The 23,538-nt window shown below is 38.2% G+C and overlaps 1 protein-coding gene across 3 annotated transcripts in view; it reads left to right on the top strand.

The window, feature by feature from the left end:
* GCH1 (GTP cyclohydrolase 1) overlaps nucleotides 1-19,758 on the top strand; it is a 51,263-nt gene extending 31,505 nt beyond the window's left edge. The window contains exons 3-6 of one of the 3 annotated variants that reach the window (XM_039240468.1): nucleotides 1,806-1,861; nucleotides 16,038-16,069; nucleotides 16,998-17,082; nucleotides 18,084-19,758. In XM_039240468.1, coding sequence (XP_039096399.1) covers nucleotides 1,806-1,861; nucleotides 16,038-16,069; nucleotides 16,998-17,082; nucleotides 18,084-18,210 — 300 coding nt within the window. In that variant the 3' untranslated portion in view covers nucleotides 18,211-19,758. Of the gene's footprint in view, nucleotides 1-1,805; nucleotides 1,862-9,150; nucleotides 9,323-16,037; nucleotides 16,070-16,997; nucleotides 17,083-18,083 lie in introns of those variants that run through there. The other 2 variants (XM_039240470.1, XM_039240471.1) reach the window with 2 other exon arrangements.
* Nucleotides 19,759-23,538: the final 3,780 nt, after the last annotated feature.

The following is a 23,538-nucleotide window of genomic DNA, read 5'->3' on the forward strand; positions in this document are numbered from 1 at the left end:
ATTTTCTTTTTATGTTGTTTTGTTTTGCCAGAAATTAATTAATTAATTTCCAATTTTTTATTTAAATTCTAGTTAGTCAACATAGGGTAAATTGGTTTCAGGAGTAGAATTTAGTGATTCATCACTTGCCTCTAACAGCTGGTGCTCATCACAAAAAGTGCCCTCCTTAATACACATCACCCATGTAAGGGCTCAGGATTTTCAAGAAGGAGGGAACCTTTGAGCTTATGTTACTACCTTTTATTGTAGGTGATGAATTTGGGCCAGAACACATAGGCTTTGTCCAAGAAGACAGAGGAAGTTAGTGATTTTGGCTGGGGCTAGACCTAGGAACTTGATCTGTGCCCAGCCTCTCACTATATCCTCTTACCTTCTGCTATGATTATCTCTGTGTTTGTGTTCTTGCAAGCTTCTTAAAAAATCTGTTGTTCAGCAATGTTTCTCTAAAATCGACATTTAAATGATTTAGGATCTTCAGAAAGATCAAAAATAGTACAAACAATAAACAAATTATAGCTCTGCATATAAGTAAAAAATTTCAAGTGGTACAGAAGATCTTAGCTCTGTGGGAAGGTTTTAACTCTCATTTTTCTTTGAAATACTCAGTGTTCAAGTGCTACTTTACTTTCTCCTTCTGCTGACAAGGAAGGTGATGAATAGGTATTCTCAAACTCCCAAAGCACAGTGCTAATAGATGAAAAATCACTAATTGCTACTAGATCAATTATTCACATGGACAGTAAATATTAATTAGGTGAGCAAATGCTAGCAAACCATGATGCAAATGACTCTATACTTTTATATTAGGTTAATTGATTGCCTGCAAATGACCATTTACTTATTAGCCTTTTGTAGAACTAATGTCTTCCCATGATTTAATACTTGGCTCAAAGAGAGGTAACATGGACATATTAGATGTTAGTCAGTGTCTTGTAAGATTATGGAATTGACTTGGCCTCATAGTAGGTCCTATAAGAACTTAGATCTTAAGGTCCAGGTTTGGACAAGTCACATTTGTAGCTGTGTCCTTTATCTCCCATAAGGAAGATAGTATTCTCCAGCAGCTTAGAAATGGGGCCACCAACCATGTTAAAGGGCACGGAGACCCTCTTTCTGTGCAGTGGGGTGGCATTTTTAAGGCTACCATGATGTGTAGAATGGTAATATTTACAGTGACAGTTTCAGCCATTTAAAGGAAGCTTTCCTGGCTACATTTTAATGTTGCTACAGGATAATTTGCACTGTCTTGAGAGAGTGTCCCCTTAATAGAAGAAAGACTGGAAGAAGTGTATCAAGAGTTTAACTTTACCAGGAAATACCAAGACTATATTTCAAATTTGTCATTTCATTAATAGTCATTCATATATTTTCCTTTTCCTGAACATCTGTAATTTTCTAAATGCTTTTGTTAGTCCTTCATTTTCTAAGTCTTAAAGCTTCTAGATATTTTAAAGTTTACTTATTTTGAGAGAGAGAAAGAGAGAGAGAGAGAGAATGAGTGGAGGAGGGGCAGAGAGAGAGAGGGTGAGAGAGAATCCCAAGCAGGCTCCATGCTCAGTGCAGAGCCTGACGTGGGGCTTGATCTTATGATCATGAAATCATGACCTGAGCTGAAATCAAGAGTTGGGTACTTAACCAACTAAGTCACCCAGGCACCCCAAAACTTCTAGATTTTTTAAGGATACATTTTCATCATGTTAAATTACATAATACGTATACCGTCTTCTATTTCCTTATTTCCTTATTTTGTTACAAAGACGCATTGGATTTTCAGTTAACTCATGATTTCTCTCTCTTCTTTGAAGGTCCATATTGGCTATCTTCCTAACAAGCAAGTCCTTGGCCTTAGCAAACTTGCGAGGTAAGTATGACTGTATGGTGAATAAGAAAACAGATTGGTAGGACCTGTCCTTAATCTGGCAAGAATCTCATAAGGCTTGCTTCCTTGACCAGTGTGGATCTAACTTGGAAGTCATGTTGCAATGTAAAATTTATAGTCACAGAGACAAACATATTTCTAGGACCTGAAACACAAATGCCTTTTCTTCTCACCTGTCACTGCCTTTCTCCCCCACCTTCCACGCCTGTTCCCACTGGCACATCATAGAAGTCTTAGTTCATACCTCTCTGTAGAGCATAGAAAGGACTGGAGGGTGCATTCAGTCCAGCCCCCATGTTTAAGGGTTGTTTACTAACAGTGGGCAGTGGGAAAGGAAACCTGAGCAGGGGTCTAATTCCACTGCACTTTTATCAGACTTTTAATCATATTACCATTTGGGGTCTCAGCCTTGTCTTCTGCTGCACCTAAGTATCTCTGGGCATCTCTCTGGGGTCCTTCAGGGCCCTTCATTCACTTCTGGTTTGATACCTTTACAGACACAAAACTGTGCTGTGGCTTTCCTGGCTTTCTCAGCAATATTCCAAAAACAATACCTGCTGTCCTCTCTGTTTCTCTCTTTTTTACTACAGTCTTCTTTTCCATTCTTTATCCTGTGGATTCATACCTTTTAAAAAAATTCCTTTACTACTGTTTTATTTGGGCTTTAGGAAGGAGAGGTAATATACAACTACTGTCATCTATGTTTAACTAGAAATCAACCTGAGGATCAGTGTTCATATATCTCTGATAGGCTCAGCCACCAGTATTTTATTGTCCCTAAATATTCTTCTTTGCAATTTCTTTGTATGGAGTTAGTGAGTCCTGGGTATGGAGGAATGCTAGGATGTGTGATTACGTGTATGTTGAGAGAGAACTAAGGGCAAAATGAGATAATAGGTGATGAACATACAGTGAGGTCCCCCGCACCCCCACCTTAAACCAAGCTGAGTGTGGATAATTTGAGATTATAGTGACCATATCAAACTTGGAATAGGGGTCCCTGGGTGGCTCAGTCAGTCAAGCATCTGACTCTTGATTTCAGCTTAGATCATGATCTCATGGTTCGTGGGTTTGAGCCCTGCTCTGTGCTGACAGGGCAGAACCTGCTTTGGATTCTCTCTCTCTCTCTCTCTGTCTTTTGGCCCCTCCCTCCCTCTTTCTCTATCTCAGAATAAATAAATAAACATTTAAAAAATTGGAATAAATGAATCTTTGTGACCAAGCTAACTGTACTATGACTCTGATGTATTCCTGCTACTTTTCCACGTAGACACTGGGATTCGTCACAATACCAAAGTGGTGGTCCAAATCTTTTTCAGTTCTGTGTTGGAATCTGTAAAAACCACCCTAGCAATCTGACAGCTGCTCTCCACAGCTGTTCTTTTTACTTTGTTTTCACTTTTACTCTCTCACTCATTCCTCTAGGGATTAAGGAGAAAGTAGGTAGAAGAGAGAAATTTAACTTCCCTGGTTTCTGACCTCATTCCTGCTTAGCACTCTCTCCACCAGACAGGGCTACTTGGTACCATGAAAAGATGTTATTATATCATAGCTGTAACTCTTTCACTGCAGTAAGGCTCTTAACACAAATCCAGAAACATCTTGCCACCTTTCAGTGATCTGTACCCAGTGGCAGTGCCGAGGGGTAGGTGAAAAAGGGTGTTGGTGGTAAAGGGGGGGGGGCGGTCAGCACAAATAATCCTACTTTAATTTCTATTAGCAACACCTTCCCTAGTTACTTACTTCCAAATAATAAAGTCACGTCAATTGTGAAAGAAGTGTCCTTACTAAAATTGGTTATTCTTACTGTCTCATAAGCCACAATCTAAGTAAAATCAGCTTAGTTGCTGTGCAAACCTAGCTACAGCCCCTGTCTGCTGGTGCTTTCCCTTTCAACAAGATTGCCAACCCTCTGCCTTTCCTATATAGAAATTCAGACACAGTAACAGACTGTGCACATGTGAAAGGTAGGTAGCGGATCATTTCCACATTATAAAGAAGCTTGGCAGACCACATTAGCCCTTGGTCTTAATGTAAATAGCCCTCTCTAGAAGACTACACTGTGTAGACCATGGGTAATACTGTATGGAAATGGATTCTAGAGTAATCCAGTGCGATGTTGGAATAAATGGTAATTTAGGGCTAGAAAAGAATACTTTGGTTACCTCCTTTCCTAGTGAAATGGAAAGATCTCAAATAATTAAGCTTTTAGGAAACAGTATGAAAAAGTTGATTATTAGCATGGGGTTTGTACTTACACTAATAGGATTAAACTTAAAGAAAAAAAGAACGCTAAACCAAAGAACAAAAATGCTAAACCAAAGAACAGAGTGTGTGTTACTTTCAGATATTTGTAAAAAATTTGATTGAAGGGTCAATTAAACAGGAAAGAAAGCTAAGATTTTTATCCAGCTGTTTATTTCTTATAAGAAGTGGGAATATTTAGGGAATGAAGAGTAATAAAGAAAGCTGAATGTCTTAGCAAAACTTCACCGCTCATTTTAATCTTGTATGTGAAGTTTGTTATATGCTTGCCTTTAAACGAATGACCTTTCAGTGCCAGGGAAGTCAAATATCAAACAGTAAAGCCTTAAGTAACAAGAAAATGCCAGAAGTGAGTTGATCTGGTTATACTCTAGTAGAATTCTAGAGCAAGTGTGGTTTGAATAGAAATTCCTTTTGTTGGGGAACCTGGCTGGCTCAGTTGGTGGAGCCTGCCGCTCTTGATCTTGGGGTTGTGAGTTTGAGCCCTGTGCTGGGTGTAGAGATTACTTAAAAATAAAATCTTAGAAAAAAAAAAGAATTCATTTTGTTGCTGAAAATCCATTGAACATGTATTCATTTTCTTGCCTTAGAATAACTGAACATAGTTAAATCTTGAATATAGAATTGAAGTGCTTCAGGTTAGCCATGGTTCATCTATACTGAGCATCTATGTGAAAAAGTGCTGTGTCAGCAACGATGACTGCTAGAGAAAAGTGGGATACAGCCACTGCCCTCACGGAGAGTGGATGGTATGAGCAGCAGGTACCACAGAAATGCCTGGTTTGGAGCTCTGAGTTCAGAGGAGCCAAGATGACTGTGGTCTGGCAGGATTGAAGAGATGCAGAGATGGAAAGCTAAGCAGAATTCTAAGGGAAGAGAGGCCCCTGGGAGGCTCAGTTGGTTGAGTGTCCGACTTTGGATCAGGTCATGATCTTGCAGTTTGTGGGTTTGAGCCCCATGTCGGGCTCTGTGCTGAGAGCTCAGAACCTGGAGCCTGTTTCAGATTCTGTGTCTGCCTCTCCTTGCCCCTACTCCACTAATGCTCTGTCTCTCTCTCCCAAAAATAAAATAAATGTTAAAAAAAAATGGGGGAAAAAAAAGAGACCCAGAGGTGTAAAGCTGAGCAGAATTTTTTTTTTAAATAGTTTATTGTCAAATTAGTTTCCACATAACACTCAGTGCTCATCCCCACAAGTGTCCTCCTCCATGCCCATTCCCCCCTCCCCCCCACATCCATCAGTCCTCAGTTTTTGTCAGCATTCAAGAGTCTCTCATGGTCTGCCTCTCTCCCTTTCCCCCACCATTTCCGCCCTTCTTCTCCCCACTGTTCCTCCGTCAAGTTCCTCCTAATCCTCCTATACGTGCAAACATATGGTATTTGTCCTTCTCTGCCTGACTTATTTCGCTCAGCATAACACCCTCAAGGTCCATCCATGTTGCTACACATGGCCAGATTTCATAATTTCTCATTGCCATGTAGTATTCCATGGTATAGATAAACCACATCTTCTTGATCCATTCATCTGTTGATGGACACTTAGGCTCTTTCCATGTTTTAGCTATTGTGGAGAGTGCTGCTATGAACATTGGGGTACATGTGCTCCTATGCCTAGCTGAGCAGAATTTTAAGGGAAGAGGGTCCTCTGGGAGGCTCAGCCAGTTGAGCGTACAACTTCGGCTCAGGTCGTGATCTCAGGTTTCATGAGTTCAAGCCCCACATCTGGCTCGCTGCTGTCAGCACAGAGCCCACATTAGGTCCTCTGTCCCCTCTATGCCCCTCTCCTGCTTGCATTCTCTCAAAAATAAATAAAACATTTAGAAAAAAAGAATTCTATAGGGAAGAAAAATTCCTTTGGGTATAGTAAATGCGTAAGCAGAGGCAAATAAGGATAAGCACAAGGCCTATTCCAGTGGAGAGGGAGATTAATTGACAAGTAAGAGATTTAGGCAGAGATGACTGTAAGATAGGTTGGGTGGACATTAGATTACAACAGGAACATTATTTTTTTTCTCTTTTTCTCTATTACAAATGTTTATTTTGAGAGAGCGTAAACAGGAGAGGGGCAGAGAGAGAGAGAGAGAGAGAGAGAGAGAAGCCTAAACAGGCTACATGCTGTTAGCTGTCAGCACAGAGGCTGAGGCAGGGCTTTACTTGACGAACCGTGAGATCGTGACCTGAGCAGAAATCAAGAGTCAGATGCCCATCTGACTGAGCCACCCCAGGCACCCCTTTCTCTACTATAAAAATAACATACTTACCAGTTAAGCTTAAATACAAATGAGTGAGTAAAGGGAAAGCTTTCCTTTCTATTTCTAATCCTCAAAGTTAAAACTAGACATTTCTTGTCTCTTGGCTAGAGATTGTCCTTCTAGAAAATTTCTAGGCAAACACAAACATATAGCTCTTTAAAACTAGCAAAACAAACCAAACCAAAAAAGGGAGATCATACCCTACATTCTGTACTACAATTTGTGTTTTTTGTTTATATTTTTAATTTTTTTAAGTAATCCCTATAGGGGGGTGGAACTCATGTACCTGAGATCAGGGGTCACATGCTATAGTGACTGAGCCAGCCAGGTGCCCTTTGTTTGTTTGTTTTTTAATTAAAAAACTTTGAGGTCCCTTGAACATCTTTTAGTCCAGAAAGTCTGAGTCCCTTTTAATGGCTACATAGTATTTCTTTAATTGTTTAATATAATTCTCTAAATAAAATATATATAGAGTGAAAGAGAGTTTGCAGTTTGAGACTGTTGTCAAAAAAGTGGGAAAAAATGCTTTGGCAAACGTGTTTTGTATATTGTAAATCACCAAAATAAAATTGCTGAGTCAAGGTAGCCAAATTTTTGATATTACCAAATTGTTTTCTAAAAAGGAGCACATCAATTTACACTCTAACTATAGGTCAAAGGGTGTTTCTCCACTTTTGCCAACGCTGAGTTTCATCACACTTTTCAATCTTTGCCAAGCTGATAAGTGGGAAAGGGTACCTATTGTTTTAATTTGCACTTTTTTTTTTTTTTAATATTTTTTATTTATTTCTAGGAGAGAGAGAGAGAGAGAGAGACAGCATGAGCAGGGGAGGGTCAGAGAGAGGGGGAGTCAGAGACTGAAACAGGCTCCAGGCTCTGAGCTGGCAGTCAGCACAGAGCCCGACGCGGGGCTCAAACCCACGAACCGCGAGATCATGACCTAAGCGAAAGTCGGACGCTTAACCGACTAAGCCACCCAGGCGCCCCTAATTTGCACTTTTAAAACTTACATTTCCTTGCTGATGCATAGGAGCACATGTACCCCAATGTTCATAGCAGCACTCTCCACAATAGCTAAAACATGGAAAGAGCCTAAGTGTCCATCAACAGATGAATGGATCAAGAAGAAGTGGTTTATCTATACCATGGAATACTACATGGCAATGAGAAACAATAAAATCTGGCCATGTGTAACAACATGGATGGACCTTGAGGGTGTTATGCTGAGTGAAATAAGTCAGGCAGAGAAGGACAAATACCATATGTTTGCACGTACAGGAGGATTAGGAGGAACTTGATGGAGGAACAGTGGGGAGAAGAAGGGGGAAAATGGTGGGGGACAGGGAGAGAGGCAAACCATGAGAGACTCTTGAATGCTGACAAAAACTGAGGACTGATGGATGTGGGGGGGAGGAGGGATGGGCATGGAGGAGGGCACTTGTGGGGATGAGCACTGAGTGTTATGTGGAAACTAATTTGACAATAAACTATTTGTAAAACAAAAAAACCCAAAAAAACCCTTGCATTTCTTTAATAGAGTTTGAATCTTTATAGAAACTTCTTTCTCTTAGTTAGCCTTTGATAATTTTTCCATTGGTTTGCCCATCTTTTTTTTACTGATTTGTATGAATTCTTTGAATGTGAAACCAGTTAGGTGAGGTGCTACAAATAATTTTTCCAAGTTGTCATTTGTCCTCTGATTTTGTTTGATAATATCATTTTTTCATAAAGAAGTTTAAAATTTTTATGTACTTGTAAACTCATGTTTTTAGGTTATTTTTATGGCCTTATTTTTATATTTAAATCTTCACTCCATCTGGAATGTATTTTGGTGCAGAGTGCGAAGGAATTCATCCATCGCTGTTGTCTGCTCACTGACCTCCCACAGAGCCCCCACTTCCCTCCTGTTACCATGCTGCCTTCCTGCGCTCCTTGCTGCTGCTCTGTTGGGCCTTTTATATTGTTCTTCCTGGATTATAAAACTCTGATCTCCTCCTGGCCTCTAATCTCTCAGCATCCTTAAATCTGCTCTCATACACTGCTAGGATGTACTTTTTAAAGTGTGGATTTGATGTAGCTCCCCATAGCTTTTAAGATAAAGTTCAAACTCCTTACTTTAGCTGACAAGTCACACTGTGATCCAGATCTACCCTCTGCTGCTTGTTTTGTTCTTTACTGTAGCCGTGGTTGAGAATTTGCAGCCTGGCGACAAGTCAAGTTATATGAAGGCATCAAAAGTACTGTTAAGATTTGCAAGGGTTAAATTACACCATCCACCTGCAAAGGTGTCACCAGATTACTTTCCCAGTTGTCATAAGAGGAAGAAAGAAAAGGAAAGAAAACATAATGCAACACAGGAAACAGAGGACCTAGCACAGATTTTATAAGACCAGTAACTGGGTAATTAAGATGAGATGTCCATTTAGTTAAATCGAGTACCTAATCATGCCCCCTTTATTTAAAAAAAATTACAGGGATGTCTGTGTGGTTCAGTTCGTTAAGCGTCTGACTTGACTTTAGGCTCAGGTCATGATCCCAAAGCCTTGGGATTGAGCCCCTCATTAGGAGTGCGGAGCCTGTCTGAGATTCCCTCTCTCCTTCCCTCTGCCTCCTACCCCAGTCACACTTGCTCTCTCTAAAATGAACAAAAATTACAAAAGTTAAAAATGCAAAATTTATCAAAGGAGACAAGCTGGGTCTTCTTAAATTGAAGTTTGCATAATAAAAGTGGTCATGAATCTTATTTTCTCAAATAGGTTCAAAACAGAAAACAGGAGCTGGATGAAATGCATAGAGAAACTGACAAACTCAAAAGAAGTGAGTGGGAACACTAATTACTTCTCAGTCTTTGATTGAGATGGAAAAAAAGGATATACAAAGCAGAGTAATAGGATTTTGGTTAAAAGACAAGCTTTAACTTAAAAAAATGAACAGGCTATTATGTAACAAGAAAACTATATATTAATAAATTATTTTTAAAAATCAACTATCTGGAAGTTAAATTTCTTTTAAATTCCTTTGATGTGATAGAAAATCATAATGATACAAGTACTGTATGTTAGTGTGTGCATTTCAAAGTAAAAAAATACTGCACTTTGAAATTAATACCAATCCCCTTCAAACTCTTCTAAAAAAATAGAAGAGGAGGGAATACTTTCAAATTTGTTTCTCAAGGCCAGCATTAAACCTGATATCAAAACAGAAAATTATACAAGAAAATTATAAGCCAATATCCCTTAAGGACGTAGATAAATAAATTCTCAGCAAAATATTAGCAAACTGAATTCAGCAATACATTAAAAGGATCATACACTATGACCCAGTGGGATTTATTCTAGGGATGCAAGGATGTTTCAATGTATGCAAATCAGTCAGTGTTAAACCACATTAACAAAATGAAAGATAAGTCATATGGTAGTCTCAACAGATGTAGAAAAACATTTGACAAAATTCAGCATCCATTCATGATGAAAACTCTCAACAAACTGGATATAAAGGCAATGCACCTCAACATAATAGACCATATATGAGAAGCCCATAGCTAATATCATAGTCAATGATGAAAAGCTTTCAGCTAATATTAGGAATAAGAGAAGGACACCTGGATACCCTATTTCACCCTTTTATTTAGTGTAGCATCAGAAATACTAGCCAGAGCACTACAGCAAGAAAACAGAAGCATCAAGTTCAGAAAGGAAGAGAGAAAACTGTCTCTATTTGCAGATGACATATTAAATAGAAAACCGTAAAGGGGCTCCTGGGTGGTTCAGTCCGCTGAGTATCTGATTCTTGATTTAGGCTCAGATTGTAATCTCATGGTTTGTGGGATCGAGCCCCATGTTGGGCTCTGTGCTAACAGCATGGCGCCTGCTTGGGATTCTTTCTCTCCCTCTCTGCCCATCCCTCATATGTACTCTCCACACACTCTCTCTCTCTTTAAATAAATAAATAAATAAACTTAAAAAAAAAGAAAACCCTTAGGACTCCATCAAAAAGCTGTTAGAACTAATAAGTTAAAGGATAGAAATTAATACGCAAAAGTCAGTGTGTTTCTATACAGTAACAACCAACTGTCCTAGAAATTAAGAAAACAATTCTATTTACAATTGTAACAGTTCCTAGGAATAAATTTTATCAAAGAGATGAGATATCTGTATACTGAAAACTGTAAAACATTAATGAGAGAAACTGAAGAAGATAAAAATAGATATCTCATGTTATTGGATTAGAAGGATTAATATTGTTAAAATGTCCGTACTACCTAAAATAATCTACATGTTCAATGCAATCCCTTTCAGAATTCCAACAGCTTTTCACAGAAATAGAAAAAATGATCCTAAAATTTGTATGGAACCACAAAGGACCCTGAATAGTCAAAGCCATCTTAGGAAAGAACAAAAAACCTGGAGACATCACACTTTATGATTTTAAACTAAATTACAAAGCTATAAAATCAAAACAGAATGGCATTGTCATATAAACACACATTGGCCAAAGCTATGGAATAGAGAGCTCAAAAATAAACCCATGTGTATATGACTAATTTTTGACAAAGGAGCAAAGAATGGGGGAAAGGATAGTCTCTTCAACAAATGGTACTGGGGAGACACCTGGCTGGCTCACTAGGTAGAGTGTGCAATTCTTCATTTTGGGTTCATGAGTTTGGACTCCACATTGGGTGTAAGAAATTACTTAAAAAATCAAACTTTAAAAAGTGGTATTGGGAAAACCGGACGCCTTTCCTATACCATACACAAAAATCCACTCAAAATGGATTGAACATAAGACCTAAAGCCATAAACTTGTAGAAAACATAGGGGGTAAGCTCCTTGACATTGGTCTTGGTGATGATTTTCTGGATTTGACACCAAAATAAAAGGAACAAAATAAAAAATAAACAAGTGGGACTGCATCAAACTAAAAGGCTTCTGCATAGCAAAGGAAACCATGAAAAAGAAACCTACAGAATGGGAGAAAATATTTGCAAATTACATATCTGGTAAGGGGTTACTGTGCACAAAAATATAAAGAACTCCTACAACTCAATAGCAAAGAAACAATCCAATTTTTTAAAAATGAGCAGAGGAACTGAATAGACATTTCTCCAAAGAAGTTATACAGATGGCTACAGGTATGTGAAAGGTGCTCAATTTCACATCATTAGGAAAATTCAAATCAAAACCACAATGGATATCACCTCATATCTGTTAGCATGGCTACAGTATTATAAAAAAGGTATAAGTACTGGTGGGACTGTGGAGAAAAGGGAACCCTTGTACTCTGTGGGAATGTAAACTGGTGCATCCACTATAGAAAACGGTATGGGGATTTTTCAAAAAATTAAAAATAGGACTGGCATATGATTCAGCAATACTACTTCTGGGTATATGTCCAAAGGAAATGAAGATAGAATATTGAAGAGCTATCTGTACTCCAGTGTTCATTGTTCTTACTGGGGGGGAAAAAAGGTAAATATGTAAAGTGGTGGGTGTATAAATAAACTAGCTGGGATTTTTCCACAATGTATATGTATATCAAATCACAGTCTACACTTTAAATATCTTACACTTACATATACTTATAAATATCTTTATAATATTTATGTCAGGTATACCTCAGTAAAGCTGAAATTTTTTTTAAAAAAAACTTGCACTTTGGAGATAAATTTGTAGCCACAAATGCTTTCATTATTAAATAAGAAACACTACAAGTAAACCAAGCATCCAGCCTTTTTTTAAAGAAAAAATTGTAAAACAAGCTTAATAGAACAAATGGGAAAGAAGAAACACAAAAGGTGATTAAATTAGAAAATTAAAAATGAATAGAAAAACCCAAAAGATCACACATCATAGATTGCTTAGAAGTCTGATTGAGAGGAGAAGGATTTATACTTGGGAATGAGGTTATGTAACTAAAAGTATGCTTTGGAAACTTTAAATCTTAATAAGTTAAAAAAAAAAAAAAAAGGTGGAGAGAGAAGGGAATGAGCCAAGAGTTGGAAAACTTATATGAACTAGTAACCATTAGAAAAAGTCAGATTAATGTTGTGAGTTGGGTGGGAGGGAAAGGAGTGGATGGTCAATTTAATAGGCAACTTCTGGGGTGCCTGGGTGGCTCAGTCAGTTAAGCAACTGACTTCAGCTCAGGTCATGATCTCGCAGTTTGTGGGTTCGAGCCCCACATCGGGCTCAGTGCTGACAGCTAGCTCAAAGCCTGGAGCCTGCTTCGGATTCTATGTCTCCCTCTCTCTCTGTCCCTCCCCTGCTCGTGCTCTATCTGTCTCTGTCTCTCAAAAAAGTGAATAAACATTAAAAAAAAAAGGCAACTTCCAAGTAACCACTAATTCCAGTGTTGCATAAATGATTCAGGTAAACCTGAAAAGCTATACAATTAATTTGATGATTAATTTCCTGATAAAATAATTTCCTGATAAAAGTCTGATAAAGCTAGCATTTAAAAAGATTATAGACTAATCTCACTTATGAATGTAGTTGTGAAAATCCCAAATACAAAAAACTCCTACTCTAACAGGCACAAGTATTGTTTTCATCATGACCCAGGGAAGTTAACTCCAAGAACTATAGATTCTGGGAGTATGGTAAACTAGATGGTAATGATATCTCTCCTAGTATAGCATACTGAGATCTAATGTGTGTGAACGTTTCATACATTGATGGAAGTGTAAGCAATTCCAGTAAGAATTCACAAGAATTAGCTGGCACTGGAGTCAAATCCAGAGTTCTGTCTTCCCTATTCTACCCCAAATTGAGAGAGAGAGATTACCTGTTAGCTTTGTTCTGGGGAGAGTAAGAAAAAGAACCTGTAGCTATGTATTCACAAGGGTTTATGCTCAAAATTTACATCATCCTGTATGGTCCTCAGAAAACCCAAGGGAGTAACTTAATTTAAAATGTTGCCAATGAGGTACCCTTCTAGCACTTGGAAGAGACAAGGGCTCATTCTCTGATGCACTTTTATTTCAGCTTCAAAGAATTCCAAGGAGCATGAGTTTATCAAAAGTTAAAAAAAAAAAAAACTACCATGGGTCAGAGTCAGATGAAACAAATAGTCAAAGAGGGGAGAGACTGAAGCTAGCAGATGCAGAATATACAATGAATATGTTAGAAATTGAGAATACTGAAAGTGTGGCACATTTTCAGAATTAGATTTAAAAAAAACAACCAAATAAAATTTCTAGAAAGAAAAGTGATAATTGGATTGAAGCCCAATACAGTTACATTAAATAACAGGTTAGACATAGTAAAAAATAGTGAACTGGAAAAAAGGTCTGAAGAAATTCCACAGAATGTAACACAGAGAGCTAGGTGGAAAATATGAATGAGAATGTAAGAGACATGGAAGACTGAGGTCTAATATGTCCTTAATTGAAATTCCTGGAGATCACAGAGGTAATGGGGTAAGTGCAATATTAGAGAAGATAAAGGCCAAAAATGTTTGTGGAACACATGGGTAAAAAGTCATTCTTTAGATTTAGGGACCCTAATCAATCCCAAAGAGGGCAAATAAAATTAAATCCCCACCTACACACAACATAGAAAACCTCAGAGTACACATTCTGAAATGTCATAAAAGCAGCTGCAGAGAAAAATATTACCTATAGGGTAAAGACAATTAGACTGATATTGTTTGCTAATGGCAACATTAAAAGGCAAATAAATATCCGTGTCAAATTAGAATTCTTTCTTTTTAATGTTTGTTTATTTTTGAGAGAGAGCATGAGTGGGGGAGGGGCAGAGAGAGAGAGAGACTCAGATTCCAAAGCAGGCTCCAGGCTCTGAGCTGATACTAGGCTCTGAGCTATCAGCACAGAGCCCGACATGGGGCTTGAACTAATGAACCCCAAGATCATGGCCTGAGCCAAAGTCAGACACTCAACCGACTGAGCCACCCAGACACCCCTAGAATTCTACTTTCAACAAATACCTCTTAAAATACCTTCAAGGAAGAGGGCAAAATAAAGATGTTCTTTTCTTTAATTCAGGGAAACTATATGATTGTTTTTAACGCCGAGAAGACAGAAATTCAATGCCTACTGCTTACTTGAAAATGAAAAATGAGTAAACTAGGAATAAATTATAAACACTCTGAGCATAGGGACCCTGCTCATCATATAATCATATACACAGAAGGCACTCAATGATCTGCATGAATGGCCTTCCTTTAGCAGGAGAGTGGCTATCTCTCAGAAACAGGCAGGCATCATGGGTGATAGCAAATGTTAGAGGCATTCCTATTAAAGTGTAGAGTAAAATATGGGTGCCTGATATCACTGTTGTCTAATGTTGAACCTGAAATTCTTAAAAGAAATGACTATGAGACGGAAGACATTACTAATTTTTTATTTTATTTATTTTATTTTATTTTTCTAAGTTAATTTTTGAGAGAGAGGGAAAGAGCACGTGTGCAAGCTGGGGAGGGGGAGAGAGAGAGAGGAAGAAGGTGTCAGCATGGAGCATGACACAGGGCTCCATCTCATGAACTATCAGATCATGACCTGGGCTGAAATCAAGACGGAGTCACTCAGACACCCTTCCATTACTAATTTTTAAAGCAATGGCATTTCCTATTAATACAACAGAAAATAATCACCTGGAGAACTGTCAGAAGTAATAAATAGAAAAATTTGACCCAGAAGAAATGAGTCCTATCCAGGAGTTTGAATACCATCCTTCCTCAGGTTTTTGTTCAAAATTGAAAACATGTATTCCTTCAATGTTATAAATCTGCCAGAAACACGAAGAAGAATAAGGGTGGCTCCCACCTTCAGAATGAGTGGTAAACAGGGTGTCACACCCATTACTGACTTTATTGACTGTAATGGGTATAAAGGAACAACTTTTCAGTTTTATCTGAGCAGCATAGTGGTGGGGGAGAAGAGCCATGAAATGCCTCACAGGTGAGGTGATCCTCAAATTGAGTCCAAACTCAGGACTAAAAGGTCGAATTTTAAGGGAAGATCCTTAACGTGAATTGTTATCTTCAAATGAGTGATTCACGTGGCCATCTTTACATTTCACAACTAGAGTGAAAGATGTTGAAAGTGGAAAACCCATCAGTCGACAGATTGTGTTATAAGCTAAGATCAGGAGGCTTTTATTTTGGGGAGTTAATCGTATTGAGTGCTTATATAGATCTATCTTATAAAGAGATGTCTGAAGAGGTCTGTTCAGTTCTAATCTGATTATCCTAATAGGTTTAGTGGGTACAATAGTTGACAGTGGCCTGCTATTAATTAACAAATAGTCTTTTTATTTTTAACTTGAACTTTAAGCTGTGATTAAACAATATGATTAATTAGAACACTTGAGATTTGGCCTAAAATTGACAACTTGGGAGCTCTAAAATTACCTCTTATTGTGTTTTTCCTAAGTGAATGTTCATTTAATTTTCTCTTTGGGGACATCAGGAAGTACCACTCTGTGTCATGCTTGGTGGTCTCCTCAAGAACCTCCGTCTTCTCATTTCCATGTAGATTTTGTATCTTTTCTCCTCCTAGAAGATTCAGTCTCTTGTCCACACCCTACAATTGCTTCAATAAACTCCTTTTAGTCTTTTGAAGAAGCTGTACCAATTCCACTTCAAACTAATTTATGATTAACTAAAACAATTCTTTCTTTTCTAGGATTGTAGAAATCTATAGTAGACGATTACAAGGTAAACTTTTAAACTTTTATTTACAGAAAAACATTTTTTTCTTAAGGAAAAAGTATGTTTTGTTGTTCTTATTTCAAGTATAATACATATGACCTACCAAAATTAAAGCCTCACAGGAGTATAAGATAGAAAGGGAAAGTCTGCGGTGTTTCAAGCCTCCAGAAATAATCGTTGCTGTATTTGCACACTCCTTCATATTTTACGCATTTACCAATATTTTCAATTTATTTTTATTATATTTTTTAAATGGCCTCATATTGTATGTATGGGCTTCACTTTTTACCCTCTATTTTTTTTTCACTTGACAAATCAAACTTTTTTTCCCCATATGCATGTAACTATTTCATTCATTTTGCTGTTTAGCATTCCATTGTAGGGCTGTGCTGGGGCTTGATTTAACCAATTCTTGCTCTAATAAAGGTTTGAAGATTTTGTCAGTTTTCAAATATATGCAGTGCTGCAGTGAACATTCTTAATGTGTTTTCAGAGATGAGTTGTTTATTCAGTACAGGAACTCCATTGCTTGGGTTAAACTGTTGGTTTTCAGCTCTACATACAATTCAGTAGCTGGACTGTAGCGCCTTTGTTAGTCCGGTTGCGAGTTATTTATTCATTTGCTTGGAGGTGCTTGTTATCAGTATTGTGTTGGTTTTACTGCACACCTAAGAGACAGCTGTCATTCTTATCCGTTTCCTCCAGTGGTACTGAGCCCCCTTCAGTACTTACTCTGCAGGTGAGGGAATTGAACAGCTGCCTCCTGTGGTCCAGGCAGCAGCCAAAGCAAACTGGGAAAAAGCTGGTGTGCCTTGGCTCTGAAACCTCCCAGAAGTCTGGTTTTTAAGAATTCAAATATTCTAAAGACAACGAATACTCTAAAGACGGCTGTGTGTGTCAGACTCCTAAACTGAGCTTCTTGTCACACCCACAGTGCAAGAGCGTCTTACGAAACAAATCGCGGTAGCCATCACAGAAGCCTTGCGGCCCGCCGGAGTTGGGGTGGTAGTGGAAGCAACGTAAGTCCATGTTTGCCTTTAATAATGTCCTGTGGTGCGCAGAAATATTTTGTGCTGCTCTGTTTCCTGCGCTGGGTGGTCGTGCACAACTGACACTGTCCCATTTTTGATCTCTGAGCCTGAAGCTTTTTTTTTTTTTTTTTAAACCTCTTTCATTTACTGTGTTGCTGATGTAAGGAACTATGGTACAGGAGACAGGGTTTTGTTTGTTTTTGGTGAGGGTTATGGAGGTGTAGGGAGTCATCAGCGTAGTGATTCATGCAGCCAGTAGCATGTTATGTCTTCTCTTGATTTCTTCTTCAGCTCTTTGTTGCTCTAAACAGACTCTTCCTAACATTTTGTCACACATTTTAAAAAATGGAGCTCAGATGGTGTGCAAAGGGTGCCCGAAGACACTTATTTAAGTTAGAATGAATTATGGGAATTGCACACATCTTAACCATTCTTCTGGCATGGCATGGGCTCTGTGCTGTGCACGCTGTCTGGCCTCTCTGGTTGCTTAGTCTCACTGTGGTCACTGTTCTCTGGATCCTGCCTGGTGAGACCAGCCCACTTCAGTATTTCTCCCAACACCTAAGCTAGCATTGTGTGGTCTTGGTCCTAAAGATTGTTCAAGTGAAAATTCTGCATCTTATTTTATCCAGAAGTTGTTGTCTTTCTGAGTAACCCTTGTAGTATTTTCACAAGAAAGAAAATTCCGTTTTCTCCCAATTCTGCATCTCATTTTATCCAGAAGTTGTTGTCTTTCTGAGGAACCCTTGTAGTATTTTCACAAGAAAGAAAATTCCGTTTTCTCCCCTGTCTGCTAGATGCACCAAAGACTCAACCAGTGAGAAACTTAAATGAAAACTTAAGGTCAAATCTAAGAAGTGATATTGGATACACCTGGTAGCTGTGAACTCAGTATAATCACGTTTAACTTTTTGGCTTGCTTTTTACTTTGAAAACCAAACCAGCAACTGTCAATTTCTTTAAGCCACTTTTGTTGTCTTGTTTTGTAGACACATGTGTATGGTAATGCGAGGGGTACAGAAAATGAACAGCAAAACTGTGACCAGCACGATGTTGGGTGTGTTCCGGGAAGATCCAAAGACTCGGGAAGAGTTTCTAACTCTCATTAAGAGTTGAACTTCAGCGTATGTCCTGTGGTTTGCTGATTGTGCTGTTAGAAACATTGTTTGTCTGGTCTTAACTGTTTGTACATTCCGTTTTCAGTTGTTACAGATGTGGACTTTATCCCTTGTCACTAATTGTGTTTAATAATTATTTATAGCAAATCAAATAAAAATAATTAATAATGGGGTGAGCCCTCTACTTTCTTCTTGCCACCTGTTAGTGGTAACTGTCAAGGAAACTGCGAAATAGTGTAAGTTACATGCACAAAACCACTGCCATTTGGATAACCATTGGGTGCTGGAAAGGAAGAAAAACTCAAGTATTTTGTTCAAATACTACGGTAATTGGGTTCATAAGCATCGGAATGTTGGGAATGGGAGGAAACTATGGTCAATATACTGTTTTTTTCTCCTCCCCAAACAAAAATGGTGTAGTGCTTAAAATAATTCCTGTACAGCGAGCAGCATTGCTCTGCAAACACAAAGTCCAACAGGCTCCACTTGAATCACACTTATTAAACTGCCAGGGCACTTTGTTTTTACATATTTATTTTTTTAACTATTCCGTTGTAATGTTAGTCATCAAAGGAAGGTGGTGGAATATCTATGTTTTCGATTTTACTGTGAGCTAAAAAGGCACATTTCTACTTTCTATTCTTTTTTAAATTCAAGTACAAGGAATTTGTTTATAAGTGTATTCCCATGTCAACATACAAGGATTTAGACATTTAACTCTCTGTGCCTTGATGAGAATATCACACCACTTAGAGTGTAGATGCCTTTGCCATTTTTTAAAAAACCGTTATTTTATGAGACATCAGTACCAATACTGCAAATAACTAGTCCTCACAATTTTACCTTTAGAAGTCTCTTTCATGCTTACTTTGTGTATTCCTTGTAGATGTCTCAAAACTTTTTTTAAAAAACCTTATCAAGTATTTTTCTAAGTATTTCCAGAAACTTTTGAGAATGTCCATCATTTTCAGGTCTACGGAACCATAGCTTCTGTGAATATGAAAGATTGCAGAATGAACTAACTGGACTGAGTTGTGATATCCAGTGTTAATGAATGCCGCATTCTTGGTGCCTATGAAAATGGACTGTAATTTTCTGGAATTACTGGAAAATATAGGAAGCCCCCATACTGGCTCCTCTTGTGGTCCCTGTGGGTCTTGTCTTCAGTATAACTGTTCAAGTGGTATATGTCTTTTCTTCCAGGAAGCTGTTGCCTTATTAATGACTACCTGAAATTTCCTCCACTGGGGCAGTGTGGGCCATATTAAAACAACAAAGAAAAAACCCAACTCCCCTGCAAAAACACAACAACAGTCATTCCATGGAAAAGTCTCTTATTTGGTTGACATCATGCTATTCAGATTTATTCCATTACCTTAAGAAGAACTAATTACAGTGCTTACTTTAATCTTGGTGGTCCTAACTCTGCCACTTTGATGTCATTTGACTTATGATGGGACAAGGTGGAAGAAGTGATGTTTATTTATTTATTTTTTAAAGTTTATTTATTTATTTTTGAGAGAGAGAGAGGGAGTGCACATGCACAGAGGAGGGGCAGAGAGAGAGAGGCAGAGAGAAAATCTGTCAGTGCACAGAGCCCAATGTGGGGCTTGATCTCACGAACCCATGAGATCATGACCTGAGCCAAAACCAAGAGTTGTTTGCTTAACCGACTGAGCCATCCAGACGCCCCCAGAAGTGCTGTTTAAAAAAAAATTCTTCCTACTTCTGTTTCCTATATTTTTCTATATTTGGAGTTTCTGAAATAGTGTTAATTCATTCTGAGCTCCTTTAAAAAAATCTAATCTGATATAAACATTATCCTGCTCAACATTTAGACATTTAGAACTAGAATGAAACACTCAACTCATGTTTGGTATTTTAAAGTAAAAACAGATGTGACTTGGAGGACCAAAGAAATTATTAACTATAAATTCATCTTTCTGAGATCAATTGTATTCCTTTTTAATGAGTCTCTAACATTCCTTACAGGTGTTCTCATAAAGGTCTAATGTATCTACAGGCTGTTGTCTTATTGGTAAATGCAAAGTAATAATCTTGTCTGTTTTACTCTAGTCTGCACTGCTTTAAAATTACCTTTTCATATCTGTGAATCCATTTTGGGGATTTTTAAGAATTTGATGCATTTGAGTACACTGTTCAATTGTCTGAATTTTATGTATGTATGCATCTGTTCCTGAAGTTGGTTCTATTGAAATTATTAAAGTGTTATAACATAGTTTCTTGTCAAAGTAGTTTCTTTTTGAACCACTTGTATAGATATCACAATAGATTATTTTAATTGTATATTCTTTTACCAAAGATACTCATCATAAGGGCTTCTCTCGGTGGGTCATCAAGCTATTAAAACATAAATGCCAGTGGCAGTAGAATATGTGCTGCCGAAGCGAGCACTCGGTGGCAGTAGAAATTAACCTGGGCTTCTCTGTCTTCTTTGGTATTTGGTTTGGCTATTACTGTCCTCACCCTCTGGCTGGTAAGGGAAGAGGAGGTCTGGGGTAAGAGTGAGGAATCTGAGTGGCCCTCACGTCCCCACTGTCCTTATTCTAAGTTTGGGAAACGTCAGCCTCCTGAGAACTGGCACTGTTTCTGTGTGGGAGGTGTTGGAGGAAGAGCAGGCCGGGGCAGGGAGCCGCGCAGTGCAGGGAGTGGAAGAGAGTGTCCGTCCTTCTTCTAGGGAAGAGCCTGCCTCGAACAACATTTCCAACTAAGCACAACGGTTTTGCTGCGTCTTTTCTGTCTGTGCCTGGTGCCCTTATCATTCCCTCCTTTGGGGTTGTCTTCTCCCCATTCTCTGCTCCACCTAGGCAGTGACCCCTGCCCTGCGCTAATGTGTGCGTGCCAGGTGCTGGGGCTCTGGAGTGGCCTGCAGCTCCTTCAGGGACCCTGTGGACTGTTGGGCAGTGAATCTAGCCAGCCAATCTAGCAATGCTTATTGAAATACAACATTCCTAAAACCGTAACTCACAGCTGTCGGTAAAACAATGAAGTGCTCAACTAAGCCCAAGTTGCTGTCCCTGAGTTTTTTCACTTTTAAAAATTGGCTGAGTTCCTTGTTTTGTTGCTTAGTGGAAGAGACCAAAGGTTTTAGAGAATGCTGTCAACACAAAACACCTGGATTCACCCTGAAGGGACACCATTAGCAAGAGAAGAGGGAGACTTGGTAGATGAGTCCTAAGGCAAAGTATAAATACCCAATAATTCAATACCGGCCCCCACCCCCACCCCAGAGGCACCTGCTTTATGTTCATTTTAGTCTTTGCTATGGAAAAAACCATAACAGTAGACAGGACATAATTACATGACCTCCATGTATCCATCATCTAGCTTTTTTTTTTTTTTAATATTTTTATTTATTTCTAGAAGAGAGAGAGAAACAGCGTGAGCAGGGGAGGTTTTAGAGAGAGAGGGAGTCACAGACTGAAACAGGCTCCAGGCTCTGAGCTGGCAGTCAGCACAGAGCCCGACGCGGGGCTTGAACCCACGAACCGCGAGATCATGACCCAAGCGAAAGTCGGACGCTTAACCGACTAAGCCACCCCGGCGCCCCACCATCATCTAGCTTTAATAAGTCTCAACTCATGGCCATCTTGATTCCTCCATACCTCCCATCCCTGCTGGATTATTTCAAGGCAAATTCCAGATATTATCTCACCCATAAAATGTTTGATTATCTGAAAGGAGAGGAATCACATAAAAACTCCATTCATTATCACACACAAAAATTAATGCATTAATATCAAATATCCAGTCAGCATTCAATTTTCTCCTATTATCTCATAAATTTATTTATCACTTATTTGAATCAAGCTACAGATGAGTTCCACACATTGCAGTTGGTTGATCTGTTTGTTTTTTTTTTATTGTGGTAAAAAACATAAAATTTACTATCCTAACCATTTTTATTGTACAGTTAGTAACTATATGTACATTGTTGTACACCAGATCTCTAGAACTTTTTCATTTTGTAAAACTGAAAATTTATATCCATTGAACTCTTTTCCCTCTCCCCTCAATCCCTGGTAATCACCATTCTGCTTCTGTTTCTGAGTTTGACTACTTTAGATTCTTCATACAAAGTAGAATCATGCAGTATTTGTCTTTTTATGACTGGCTTAATTTCACTTAGCATTATGTTCTCAAGACTCATCCATGCTATAGTATATGACAGGATTTTCTTCTTTGTAAAGGTTGAATAATATTCCATGGTATGTATATACTACATTTTTAGAATTCATTAATGTATTGATGGGCATTTAGATTGCTTCCACCTCTTGGCTATTGTGAATAATAATGCAATGAATATGAGTGTGCAAATATCTCCTCGAGACCCTGTTTTTAATTCTTTTGGGTATATACTCAGAAGTGGGATTACTGAATTTCTATATTCTCTCTACATGGTAATTCTTTAAAAAATTTTCAGGAACCTCCATTCTATTTTCCATATAATGTCTGTACCATTTTACATTCCCACCAACAGTGTACCAAGTATTCTAATTTCTCCACATTCTTACCAAAACTTGTTATTTTCCAGCTTTTTTTTGGATCATGGCCTTCCTAAGAGGCATGAAGTAATAGTTCATTGTGGTTTGGATTTGCATTTCCCTGATGATTAGTGATGTTGAGCATCTTTTCATAAGCATATTGGTTATTTGTATACCTTCTTTGGAGAAAAGTCTATTTAGGTCCTATGACCATTTTTTAAGTCAGGTGTTTTTTTTATTTTTTTTTATTTTTTGTTGTTGTTAAGCATAGGAGCTCTTTATAACCCTTTATCAGATAAATAGTTTGCAAATAGTTTTTCCCATTTTATAGATTGCTTTTTTCACTCTCTGTTTCTTTTGATGCATAGAAGTTTTTAAGTTTGATGTAGTTCCATTTGTCTGTTTTTGCTTTTGCTGCCTATGCTTTTGGTGTCATACCCAAGAAAGCATTGCCCATTCCAGTGTTGTGAAGATTTCCCTCTATGCTTTCTTCTAGGAATTTTATAGTTTTAGTTTTACTTTAGACCTTTAATCCATTTTTAGTTAATTTTTGTGTATGGTGTAAAGCATGGGCCCAGCTTCTTTCTTTTACATGTAGATGCCTAGTTTTCCCAACACGATCTGTTAAAGAGATTCTCTTTCCCCGTTGTGTAGAGTTGGCTCCTTTGTAAAAAATCATTTGATCATATACATGCGGATTTATTTCTGGGCTGTCTATTCTGTTCTATTGGTCTATATGTCTTTATGCAAGAACTACACTTATTTTAATTATTGTAGCTTTGTGATATGTTTTGAAATGAGAAAGTGTGAAGCCTCCAGCT

This window comes from Hyaena hyaena, unplaced genomic scaffold, assembly GCF_003009895.1.
Source record: "Hyaena hyaena isolate Hyena2069 unplaced genomic scaffold, ASM300989v1 scaffold_175, whole genome shotgun sequence".
NCBI lineage: Eukaryota > Metazoa > Chordata > Mammalia > Carnivora > Hyaenidae > Hyaena > Hyaena hyaena.